This window comes from Chanodichthys erythropterus, chromosome 4, assembly GCF_024489055.1.
Source record: "Chanodichthys erythropterus isolate Z2021 chromosome 4, ASM2448905v1, whole genome shotgun sequence".
In the NCBI taxonomy this organism is placed as follows: domain Eukaryota; kingdom Metazoa; phylum Chordata; class Actinopteri; order Cypriniformes; family Xenocyprididae; genus Chanodichthys; species Chanodichthys erythropterus.
In genome coordinates this window covers 9656994-9670065 of record NC_090224.1, presented here as the reverse complement: position 1 = coordinate 9670065, position 13072 = coordinate 9656994, and the positions used below count along the sequence as shown (strand labels likewise).

General features: G+C 37.2%; 1 protein-coding gene across 2 annotated transcripts; it reads right to left on the bottom strand.

Annotated features, from left to right (window-relative positions):
- slc22a16 (solute carrier family 22 member 16) lies at nucleotides 1-12492 on the bottom strand. 2 transcript variants are annotated; one of them, XM_067384000.1, is made up of 9 exons: nucleotides 12176-12492; nucleotides 11238-11708; nucleotides 9490-9607; nucleotides 9011-9325; nucleotides 8238-8478; nucleotides 7667-7794; nucleotides 3030-3139; nucleotides 2088-2187; nucleotides 1-1961 (listed from the first exon to the last, which is right to left on the bottom strand). In XM_067384000.1, the coding sequence occupies exons 1-9, from the start codon at nucleotides 12223-12225 to the stop codon at nucleotides 1788-1790; spliced, it is 1707 nt and encodes a 568-aa protein (XP_067240101.1). In that variant the 5' UTR covers nucleotides 12226-12492; the 3' UTR covers nucleotides 1-1787. The 2 variants fall into 2 exon arrangements, 1 of the variants encoding a protein (XP_067240101.1); XR_010894956.1 differs by lacking the exon at nucleotides 1-1961 and adding an exon at nucleotides 4915-4952.
- Between the last annotated feature and the right edge of the window lie 580 nt (nucleotides 12493-13072).

Genomic DNA, 13072 nt, shown 5'->3' with positions numbered 1-13072 from the left:
TTTCCCACCTTTTCCATGAATACATTCTCCTTGTTCTCCTTGTTCTGTGACAGGGCATTTAGTACAGTACTTACTTAAAGTGCTAATATTTATAGCCAATATAATAATTTTAATGAAACTAAAATAAAATAAATGATTATTTTAGACACTATATAATATTTATTAATTCTTTAGACAAACATGTTGCTATGACAACTGCACATGACTACAGCAAGAATCTACTATCCCTGCCTTATTGGTCCAAAACACAAACATTTCAAGAGTTTGAGGAAAGTGATAAAACATTGATTATAAAGTCTATGGAGTCTATGAAGAGAAAAAAAATAGCTTTATTACAAATAAATCAAATCTTCAAGTCAAGACTTTACAAACATTTTTTAGCACATACTACTATATACTATTTAATGCTACTAATAAAATTGTCTAGATAATACATTCCTCATGTAAAGCAAAGCGAGTGATATCACAGGACAGGAAGATTAAAAATGATAATATTAAAAAACAAAATAATACAAAAGCACCCAGAATGAACAGTTCTGAAGTATTATAAAGTACAGTCAGAGTTTACTATGAACAATACTGATCAATTTTGAGCTAAACCCTGAGATGCAATTGTATAAAAACAACTTCCTACAAACAATGACTGTCTTTCAATGAATCATGCATAAAAACTCATCACACCATTAACTGATAATGAACAAGAGTTTTCTTTGTCCACTAAAGCTGATTGTTGCTAATACAGTCAATACATGTAGGTAGATGGTATTTAAAGGCTAAGTTCACTTTAAAATGAGAATTATCCCATGATTTACTCAATGGGACTCAACTTAATGAAGGACTTCTGAAATGCAATGATGCGTACGTGTAAGAAAAATCTCCATATTTAACGTGTTATAAAGTAAAATAACTAGCTTCCGGCCAAACTGCCATATGGATTCCACTTACGTCTAAAGCATAACTTGTATTAGTCTGAAAGAAGAAAGTCATATACTCCTAGGATGGCTTGAGGTGAGTAAATAATGTTGTAATTTTCGTTTTAAAGCGAACTAATCCTTTAAGATCCATAACAGTGCATAGAAATGTTCATCATTTAATTATGTTCACATTGATATAATTGCAATAATTAATTGAATTTGTAATCAAAGCTAAATTTGCATTTCTTAACTTCAAACCATTTAGTAAATGCAAATAGATTTTTTTTTTGGGGGGGGAAGGTGCAGTCACATTTACCTTTTAGGTGATTTATTATTTGAAATCCAATCATTTCAATAGGAATCCACAAAAATTTCGACACGGGTTCAAGTTGGTCATGAATTCTTGGCTTGTAAGGAGCTTCTGTGTAAGCTGTGCTTCATACGTCACTACACTATAGACAGTGGAACTTTTTTTGTCTGCAGAAATGTGCTAAAATTTCACTAATGTGACAGCACTTTAAGCATCTGTGGGTACAGTAAGTGGTTTGGGCTGAAATGCAAAAATTTAATACTTAGCGGTTTAGATTAATGAGGTATTGCCTTGCAAGCTCTTGCTTTGTTAAAATTAAGATAATACTTTTCAGAACAATTTCAAAATATCAAAACATTCACAATAAAATATACCACCAATGTTTTTAAGTAATTATCCAAACTCACTCACGCACAACACAGCCTCATCTACCCACAGATGCCTGCAAAAAAAAAAAAAAAAAAAAAACTATCACATGTTAAAAACCATTTGATGTCTCATTCATACTGGAGTACTGTTGTTAGACAGCAGAGGCACTTTCAGGATCCTGTGTGAAAACGGATTTAAACTTTAACGGATTGGTTCATCTCTAGTGCATCCACTGGAGGATTCTTTGTATTGGGCTTGGAGCCCAGAGCTTCAGCTTCTTCCAAAGTCGAGGTGAGGGGCTGTCCTAGAGTCTCTGGAAGAAACATGGTCAGGATCCCAATGATGAAAGCCAGAATTCCCACAATGAGCTACAGAATAAGAGAGAGCAGAAGTTACTGCAGCACTGTTCAATCCAGCAAATGTATATCATGTTGTATCATTCTTCAGTTCTAGAGTCTTACACTTACAAAAGGTTTTTGATTGCTGGTACATACCTGAGGCAGATAGATCCAAATGTCAGCAAGGTAAACGCAGAAAGGAGCCACCACACTTCCCACCCGACACATCATACTACCACTGCCTACAGCCAGAGACCTGCCGGACCAGATATGGTGTCTGTTATTAAATATAGTGTCTATACGAAATAATCACTGGAAAACATGCAGCATATATGTAATGATCATCCTACTGTACAGTCGACAAAGAAACATTAAAAATATTGTTACTAAATGTATATGTATTTGAACATTATAAATATTGTTATTGAAAAATAGTGATACTGGATAAAAGTGAAACGAAACTACAGCAGAGTGTTTTATACTATAGTGACATATCTACTGCTGTGTGTATTGTGAGGTAGATTTTTTGCAGTCTGGACAAGTCAACGCTAGTTGCCGAAAGTCAGAGCCAGTCTGCAGATTTTGGGCAGTTAGACTTTACAAAAAAATAAAATTGCATAGTGTATGATGGGCACAGACAATTTTTTGATATTTTGAGCTGATTTTAAGAATATATATTGTTTTAATTTGTCATTGCTAGGAGACATGTTTCTGTGTGAGTTTGTTGTTTGATTTCTCTATAACATTTAGATGTTGACAAGTGTATGACACATTATTTTAAAAAACGTTCAGTTTTAAAGAGACGTTTGGTGTATTTTAGCTTTTAGTGTGGACATCTAGGCCTGGTTTCACAGACAGGGTTTAGCCTAAGCTTGGATTAGGCCTTAGTTCAATTAGGGCATTTAAGTAGCTTTTATAAATGTTCACTAGAAAAAACATGGTGTGCATCTTGATACAAGACAATGGCACTGACATATTTTAAGGTATGTCAGTGCATGTTACTCTAAGTTAAAACAACTCAAGCATGCATTTTAGTCTGGGACTAGCTTAAGCTTTGTCTGTGAAACCGGGGGATAGTGAATTAGTATAACACATTACCTGATAATTGTGGGGTAAAGCTCACAGGTGTACAAGTAAATCAACCCAAATGCAATGGCAATAGCAAATTTCCCAGTCATACTCAGGACTATAGCCAGTACCTCAATATCCTGAAACAAAGAGAGAGAAACACAGAATGAAACTATATTTATCATCAACAATGTTTTAGTCATCAGCTGTTGGAAGTGGTTGCCAGTAGCAGGCCTTAGTAGGGCAGCATTAAATTTGGGATCAGACACAAATCTAAACGTCCCCAAGACATATCCCCTTTGACCCCTTCTCAGAAGCAGGCAGCTGCCATATGTATAAACAGCCACTTAGATGACAGGTCTATTTATAAATTTTTGGAGCAACGATGGCTGTACTCACACTGCACTCAGCCATTTCAGGGTGTCAGCAGTGCAACTATTAGTTATGAAGGGTGGTGTAATCCTGATAGAATATCATCCCACTAACACATTCTTCTTAGCCTGTGCTTTCAGTGACCAAGGCTGTTTGGAGACTGACAGAGAAATGTGCAACATATTTTACATTTCACTTACATCCTTTGATTTTTATCACTCATGTTGCTTCATTTTTTAACTAGCACATAATATATTGAAAGAGTGCTATTGTTCCTAATATGTTGATATTCAGACCAACAGCACAATTGTGATTCTCATATTAAAATGCAAAGTTGACTGGAAGGAAGAAATTGGGTAGGCAAAGGTGCACAAGCAACAGGGATGACCACAAGCTTGAGAATACTGTCATGTAAAGCTGATTCAAACACTTGGGAGAGCTTCACAATGAGTCAAATGAAGCCGGAGTCAGCGCATCAAGAGTCACCACACTCAGACATCGTCAGGAAAAGGACTACCAAGCCACTTCTGAAACAGAAACAACATCAGAAGCATTTTACCTGGGCTAAAGAGAAAAAGAACTGGACAGTGAACAGAGGTCGAAAGTCCTCTTTTCAGATAAAAGTACATTTTGCATTTCATGTTGAAATCATGGTCTCAGAGTCTGAAGGAAGACTGGAGAGGCACAGAATCCAAGCTGCTTGAAGTCTAGTGTGAAGTTTCTGAAGTCAGTAATGATTTGGGGGGCCGTGACGTCTGCTGGTGTTGGTCCGTTGTGTTTTATCAAATGCAAAGTCAATGCAGCCATCTTCCAGGAGATTTTGGAGCACTTTATGCTTCCATCTGCTGACAAGCTTTATGGAGATGCTGATTTCCTTTTCCAGTACGACTTTAGCACCTGCCCACAGTGCAAAAACCACTGAAGGCTCAATAGTGCCTCAGCAGTGCCACAGACTGATCACTTCCATGCCACACTTCACTGATGCTGTAATTTGTGCTAGGAGCAAGTCATTTGCTGTAATATGTGCTGCCGACCAAGTATTGAGTGTACAAATGAACAATTTAAAGAACTTGACCTTTCCGTTTTGAAAATCCATTTTTTGATTGATCTTAGGAAATATTATAATATTTTGAGATACTGGATTTTGGACTTTCATGAGCTGTACGCTCTAATCATCAAAATAAAAAAAATAAAAAAAAAAATTGAAATGTTTTACTTTACATGTAGGATATATATATGGTGAATAAGCTAATTTTTTTAGACACTATTATTATAAAGTGCAATGTTTATCAAACATGAGGGTAAAAAAAAAAATTATTGATTCTGATTCAGTATGTGGGAGCATGGCATTTACTGAACATTTTCACCTTTTTAACATTTCATCAAGCAGCAATGCTAAACTGACATACAAGGCATGTGCAAACATGTATTACTCTCAAGAAGCCAAGACTATCTTGCACCTGCAGATCTATAATTCAAGAGGCTGCCAGGACATGGAGGAAACTGCCAAATTTCAGTTTAACTTAAAATAAGTGGCACTGACCACAAGGGGAAAGTTGTCCAGTTGACACTTGAAACCAACTACAGCACAGAGAGAGGAAAACATACCGATATGATTACTGTGTCAAACATATTAAAATGAATTTAGCATGCAAAAATAATTCACATGCACAGATGGTTAAACAGGTCTTGTGACACCAGCGATAACACCATATGGATATCTGCATTGAAGCAATCTGTAACATGCGGCTTGTTATTAATTATTAAACTCAAGCAAGACAAGTTTGACAGTTAGTTTGACATGCACAGTAAGGTTTTGGGCTTGTTATGACCTGCACCACTGTGGATGCTTTGACCAATCACAAAAAAAAGAGGACTGTATATTGTTTTTGGCAGAATCCTATATCCTAGTAAGTAAACTGGGTTCCTAAAGGTGTTGCAATACCACAAATCCTACTTGGAAGTTTCATGAGGTTCAACTCTGTCATATCACAAGTGAATGTGTCTAGGGACCAGGCAGTAGGAATTAAAATAACGGAAAAAAAAGAAAAAGAGGGATATCACCTACACAAGCTTTTGCACCGCATTCCCATCCTCTAAATAGAATAGATGGTGCTTAAATCTTGTTGCTATACCAACACAGCTGCCAGTAATTTGTTGCAATAATTACATGGGCACTTTCTTTGGTATATGAAGTGGGATGTGTATGCTGTGATCAAACATTTCACAAACACACTCATGTGTCTTCAGCAGACGAAACAGTGAAAAATATAATAATTACAGACATGTAACCTATCACAAAAAAAAAAAAAAAATTACACTTGTCATCTGATTCAACAGAGGATCCGTTACATGTACTGAGATCAAATATATATAATGTTGTCTCTAGTGCTTGGATAGAAAAAAAACTTGATTCAGAAGATGAATACCAGTTGGATAATATGCAGTGAATGTATTACTGCTGTTTAAAGCACTAGGGAAGAAGAGTGAAAGAAATTGAGAAAGTGGGTGCAAAAAGGTTCATTTAAAAACAGAACGAAAGACTCGGATGCAAACAGCTGCCCCAGTTACCATGAGAAAAGCAAACACACACACACACACACAAACATGTCCTCTCTTGCCAGGGTTAATCATTCATTTTAATAATCTCTCAGTTCCTCCAATATATAATGATGATAATACTTGTTACTTGATAAAATACCTGATAAAAATTGTTGCATATTGGTTCTAGATCTGTCAAAACAACTTAAAGGGATAGTTCACCCAAAAATGAAAATTTGATGTTTATCTGCTTACCCCCAGGGCATCCAAGATGTAGGTGACATTTTTTCTTCAGTCGATCACAAATTATGATTGTCCAACTTCGTTCAGCTTCCTGTTAGTGAGGTCAAAAAACGCGTTGTGATGACGGAAGTGATGTCTCGCCCATATACTTCAATGAGCGCGAGACATCACTTCCGTTATCAGAGCGCGATCAGACCTTACTAACCGGAAGCTGAATGGAGTTGGACATAGTGGTGTATTAGAGGTAAAAAATTATATAAATACTGTTCGGTTTCTCGCACAAACTGATCGTTTCGTGTCTTAGGACATTAATGTGTCGTCACGAGCCGCAGGGTTTAATTTGGATTTGTCTATGGAAGTTTTTTCGACTCTTATTGTTCAAGTTCCCAATCACTGCTATTGTTTGACTGACAGACGGCAGCGGTTGCAGTTAAAAATCATCATTTGCGTTCGACTGAAGAAAAAAAGTCCTCTACATCTTGGATGCCCTGGGGGTAAGCAGATAAACATCAAATTTTCATTTTTGGGTGAACTATCCCTTTAAAATTACGAGCTATGGCCAACTGTCAAGTTGATTTAGCCAGATTGATAGTTTCCAGAATTTGCTAGAAATTTGAATGGCTTATTTTAAATTGTGTGGCCCTGCCAAGAAAAGTAAATACATGGCCTAGAAAAGAGAGAATATAGAACACTTTCAGGCTCTCTCTCTCTCTACCCATAACACATACTTTCATACTTTAAATACTTCTTTCATTTCATGCTTCCTTTAATTTACCAAACTGCCTGTTTCCCAGTAGCAAATGTATTTAACAGTTTTTCAAAACCTTAACTAACATATGTTAAAGCTGACATGATTTCAATAATCTGTTACATTTGGCTGTATGTCACAATACAGAATATTTGTCTGTTGCTACTTTGATATAGTAGTACACTGTTAAAGTCACAATGAAATCGGAGTGTGCATATATCACATGGATGCACAGTAGATGCACAGTACACACACACACACACACACACACACACACACACACACACACACACACACACACACACACACACACACACACACACACACACACACACACACACACACACACACACACACACACACACACACACACACACACACACACACACACACACACACACACACACACACACACACACACACACACACACACACACACACACACACACACACACACACACACACACACACACACACACACACACACACACACACACACACACACACACACACACACACACACACACACACACACACACACACACACACACACACACACACACACACACACACACACACACACACACACACACACACACACACACACACACACACACACACACACACACACACACACACACACACACACACACACACACACACACACACACACACACACACACACACACACACACACACACACACACACACACACACACACACACACACACACACACACACACACACACACACACTCTCATACCTGGGGGACCACAATAATGAGCATGCAGGCTACTCCACCGAGCAGCAGAGCTGGGGCACATGTCTTCTTCCTGCCGACCCGATCCATTGCAAAGCAGCCAATCAAGTATGACGGAACCTCAACAGCACCTAGTAACAGTCAAATAAAGGATAGTTAAGTTCACTTTAGTACTACTGAAACTAAACTGCATGTAGCAATGCAATACATAAGGCATCATGCTTGATGTGTTCATGTTTTTGTATCTCTTATACTATTTTTCGTTTAAACTTATTTAGCCTTTAAGTAAAGCTCACCCAAAAAATTACAAAAATGTTGATTTTTCAATTAAAGCTTTCAAAATTTTAAGGACTTGTGCACAAAGCACTCTTATGATCCTTTTTTTAATGGCGCTTTTCCATCAGGTTTAAAAGCTACACTCTCTATTCTTTGTAAACCAACAGTTTATTATCTTATATTACACAGAAAAATAAAGAAAGTGTTTGGAATGACATGAGGGTGAATAAACAATGACTTTTTTTCCCCCCAGGGTTATTCCATTTTACACCTTCTTGATAACAAATGTCTCCATTACCAGCCAGGAAGAGGTTGAGATACTGATTTCCACCAAGGTTGACAGACCCCAGGCTGAAGACATAGTATCCCAAGCTTCCGATGAACCAGATTGCCCAGCAGGTGACGCTGCGACCAGCCATTTTCAAGCTTCCAAACATGTCAAGGATGCTTAGCCTCTTCTCGACTTCCATTGCTTTCCCAGCTAATTGCTTATTATCCTTCAACAGTGCTCCATCACATTCATCCATAAGCTCTGACACCTAAGATCAATGATACATTCAAATAAACAAGCTGTTAACAATACCACTTTTTCTCATATCCGTTACTTTCAACTATCGTTCTAATCTTTCAAATCAAGCACTTAAAATATTACATTATAAGGATTATAATATCTCAGCATTTTCTACTGATCCTAGTTTTGGTCTAGGTTTGTAATTTCTAAATGTTAATGTTAATATGATGAAACGCAAACGCTGGCAGCAGATTTTTGGCAGCATTTGCTTTGTGATATTTATTTTCTTTGAGTTTTAAAATGCTTTTCAATTTATGGAACCTCTTTAGTTTTGCAAGTCACTTTTCTTTCAATTTCTTTATTTTAACGTGAAGTGCTGAGTCAGATAGTGTGTGATAATGTAGTGTATTGCTGTTCAACATCAATCAAAGTATGAAACTTTTATCTCATATTCTAAGGTCATGGTAGAAAGGTACATTCTGAAAAATGTTATCACATGTCTGAGATGGGTATAATTCATGGCAGGAACAGAATTCCATGTGTTGTTAGAGTGAGTCTACCTTAAGGGTGGGTGGCAGGCCATTGAAGTAGGCCATAGTGTCCAGCAGCTCTTGGGCTTCCTTGTACCGCCCTTTAGCCATTAGGTAGAAAGGTGTTTCAGGAAACTTCCAGCAGTAGAGCAAGAATGGAGAGGTGCTGAGAGTGAGGATGATCTGGTAGATCCACCAGACACGAACAAGGTACCCCACCAGAGCCACTACCATGACGCCCACAGCAAAGGCAGCGTGCACATGCATAGAGGTCCATGTGCGCACCTTAATTCCTGTAAACTCTGTCACATACACAAAGACTACAACCAGATACCCACTCGACACCTGCCAACACACACGCACAGAGAGAGAATTGGGTTAGTAGTGTTTTAGCATTCCCATTTTTATTCTTTAAGCCATATACATCTGGAGCTTCTCAGCTGTGACGAGAATCACATGAATGTGCATGCATGATTGTTAATATTATGAACATGGCCCAATCAACTTACCATGGCAAGAAGGAAACGCATCATCACAAAGAGGTAGTAGTTTCCTGTGAATGCCACAGTAACCCCAAAAATAAACTGGCACAAGCTGGTAACCATGAGAATGGGTCGTCTACCAATTCTGGAAAATGGAAAAGCAAAAGTGTATATTAAACATGATTTGCATTACCTACAGAAAACTGTATGAAGCTACAGACACCAAAATAGCTTTATATAAACTTTTGCTTTATATTTATTACAACCGGATCTTCTACAACCTTAAATTCCATTTTTCCAAACACCTGACATGAAAGAGACTGGTTGTACTGTTGTCAATTGCCAGTTAATGGAAGAGAGATTCACTATTCACAATTTGATATTTATGTGTGAACAGCTGTTTAAAGATAAACAGGGCGATTGTATTATCAAGGCAAACCAATGGGCAGTTTTGCATGCAGATCTCTCACTTATGTACACAACAATGACTTCACCTTTGACCATTCCACATTTGATTGCGTTCCTATGTGTTCGTTTAATCGTTGAATGGTTTGTTAACTTGTATGGTTACACATTTCTATACACAAAATAATACTCTTCTACATTTGTACAACCTTGACCAAACTGTAAAATGAACATGTACAAATATCCCTTATGAAAATCAACCATTTTTTTATTATAGTATGAAAAGTGAAGGAACCATGTTTTTTGGCGGATGGATTACCATTTGTTTAACCACATTTTTACTACATATACCATGGTTAAACTATGGTTTGTGTAGCAAAACCATGGTCAATTTGTTGTCACCATGATTTAACTATGGTTAATATAATATAATCATGTTTTTTTGGTTTTATTTGTAGTAAATATATATGAATGAGATCTGACCGGACACTCACTTGCAAATACTTTATTATCCAACGTTTGGCAAAAAGCCTTTGTCAAAGTGTGCGTTTGTCCATGTCTTTTTGGTAATTTATTTGTAGTAAAACAGTGTTTAATTTTCGTAAAGTATACATTAGTATCTAGTATGGAAATTGACTTTCATTCCCTGTTTCTGGAATGTGAACCTGTGATATCCTGTTTATGCAGCGTCTGCACATCTCGCATCCTGTACTGCTCTCTGTGCTTTTAGTTATCTTACTGCAGAAGCAAATATTTGCCAACTGTAAACTATATTGCAAAATTAAATGTTCAGGTTTGAGGTAGTACTTTAGCATAGATTACACATCATTTTCAAGCCAACCTTCTCTCTTTTTCTGTCCTAAATAACAGATCAGTCCTGTTTGTGCTGCTGACCATGTTCATGCAAGCACATCAAGTCGTATGGTAACTTTTATTCATTGCACTGATAAAGGGAACTATATTACACTGTATTAAATTTTCTTATTAACTTATCTGTTATTTTGTACCTCCATTGCTCTAAATGCATTTGAAATGCATTTGGTGAACAATTAAGTATCTGTTGTGCAAACAAACCTTTTTATACCTAAGAGTACAGTATGTGCAGGTTTGGCATTTTTTGAAAATGTCCTCACATAGTGAAACTTGTCAAAAATCTACTTGTGAGGACATTTGAATTGGTCTTTGCCATTTGAAATACTGCCAACTTATGCTTCGTTTTATCTAATAATGTAAATAGGTATCTTTAAAGGTTAGGTTTATGAGTGGTGTGTAATAATTATGTTAATATGAGAACTACTGTCTGTGAGAGGTCCTTAATAATATTGCTTTCAAGATCTGAGTGTGTGTGTAAGATGCAACACATAATTTACCTATCTGCAACATCCCCAAACACCAAGGCTCCAATCAAAACTCCCAGCATAAAAGTTGGCTGTGAAAGCTTGGCAAGCCATTCCTTCTCACACACCAGGTCCCAGTCTGTTACGATGCTCTGCTCAACTTCGCTGTGATCATACACAAAGCCATCACATGTCTCCACAGTCTTGTTCCCAAAAAACTTGTATTGAAAATTGATGGCATCAAGCCGCAGCGCTTTTAAACAAGGACTAAGTTCCCACTGGTCTCCTCCAGCTGTCCGTACAACCACTGGCCCATCACCTGGCTTGTAATGAGTCCAGATATCTGCCAGAGAGGTTGATGAGTGATTTCTATATAGAACGTCTGTGATATTTGGAGTGTCACAAAGAAATTTAGGTGTTTCAACTAAGAAAACCGAGGCAAGGTAATGTATTCCACAGGAGATGGCCTGGAAAATAGCAGCAAAGTAGAGACATGCCTGAAACCTGAAGGGAAAGTAGAAGGATAAATTGGACAAGGTGTACATATTCAAGAATACATCAAATATTCAATAAAGATAAACTGTAGGCTAATTGTTAGGGAAACACTGCCAGGTTGTGCTAATAACATTTTCACAGTGCAGGCTGTTAATAAATGCAGCTACGATTTACGATTTCTCCTGCAGTCTAAAATAAATGTAAATAATTCAAAATAATTAACGAAATTATAAGTTTAAGAAAACTTTTAATGCAAAACTGTGAACATTATTTACTTTATAGGACTGGATATTCGTGTACGTCTTCAACAGCGCACGCGAGCTCTATATCACGCGCATTTATTAAAGGGCAACAAAATGAAAAGTCCGCATCATTCATACGACATACATAACTATGATTTGGTGTAAATATTAATAGATATGTTGACCATTCCCATAAAATACTTAACGACGTTCCTTTCGAGAACAAATGGCTACCTTTTAAAGTGTCCAAGTTCGTCGAATAGTCGCTCCACGCCAGTGGTCATTTTCAGCTTGTGCAAGATCCTCAAGAGTGAGAAGAGCTCTTCTGACTCTTGTCAATTTGTACATGTTGACTATCATAGATCCTTAGTTGTAGGAGGGGCGGTTTCGGTGGGGAACTTTCCACTCCAAGGCAAACAACGATTAAAACCAAAAAGTTCGCCTAACATCTGGTAATGCGACACCCCGATAGGCGAAGAAGAGCCATTAGTGCCCTGAACAGCTGAAATTACATCATATTGCTTCAAGCGTGTCTGTGTTGTTTTTACTTCCATCGCTTGTCAGGTTATGCAGAGTTTACATAGTTGACAAGGTACTTCGTGATCCCCTGGAAATATCCCTGTGACGTGAGATGGGTATTAATAAATAATTTAGACTTAATACACAGGCCAAGCGAAATCTGTTGTGAACATGTCCACTCAATTTGTCATGTCTGTTTTCTGTGGCATGCTCTGATAAGTAGGCTATGTGCATTTTAATTTATTTATTTTATATCCTCCACAGACAATCAAATAGGCCATTACTCTAGCAAATGTGCTAATTCAATCAACGACTAAATCAATCAATCAGTGCATCCTCTGTTAATCAATTATATATGAGGCCGGGGCTAGTTGTCACAAAAGGGTATCTGTCACAAGGGTTGAATCTCAGTCAGGGATGGACAGTATTTATGATACATGTATTTCAAATACGTACTTCAAATACAAAATAGTATTTTGTAATTTGTATTTGATAGGGTTAATGAAAATGGCTTTGTGTTTTGTATCAAAATACTTTCGTGTTTTGTATTTTTCTAGTTTTAAAATACTGTAAAATACTTTGTAAGAAGTCTACATGATGACATCATAAAAA

What these genes read in the sequence shown, in the direction of transcription:
- slc22a16 (XM_067384000.1), bottom strand. Translation starts at nt 12,225, where the DNA reads ATGACCACTGGCGTGGAGCGACTATTCGACGAACTTGGACACTTTAAA. An exon ending in TGCGTTTCCTTCTTGCCATG is followed by an intron (nt 9,326 to 9,489) that starts GTAAGTTGATTG and finishes GTGTGTTGGCAG; the next exon opens with GTGTCGAGTGGGTATCTGGT. An exon ending in TCTCAACCTCTTCCTGGCTG is followed by an intron (nt 7,795 to 8,237) that starts GTAATGGAGACA and finishes GACTGTTACTAG; the next exon opens with GTGCTGTTGAGGTTCCGTCA.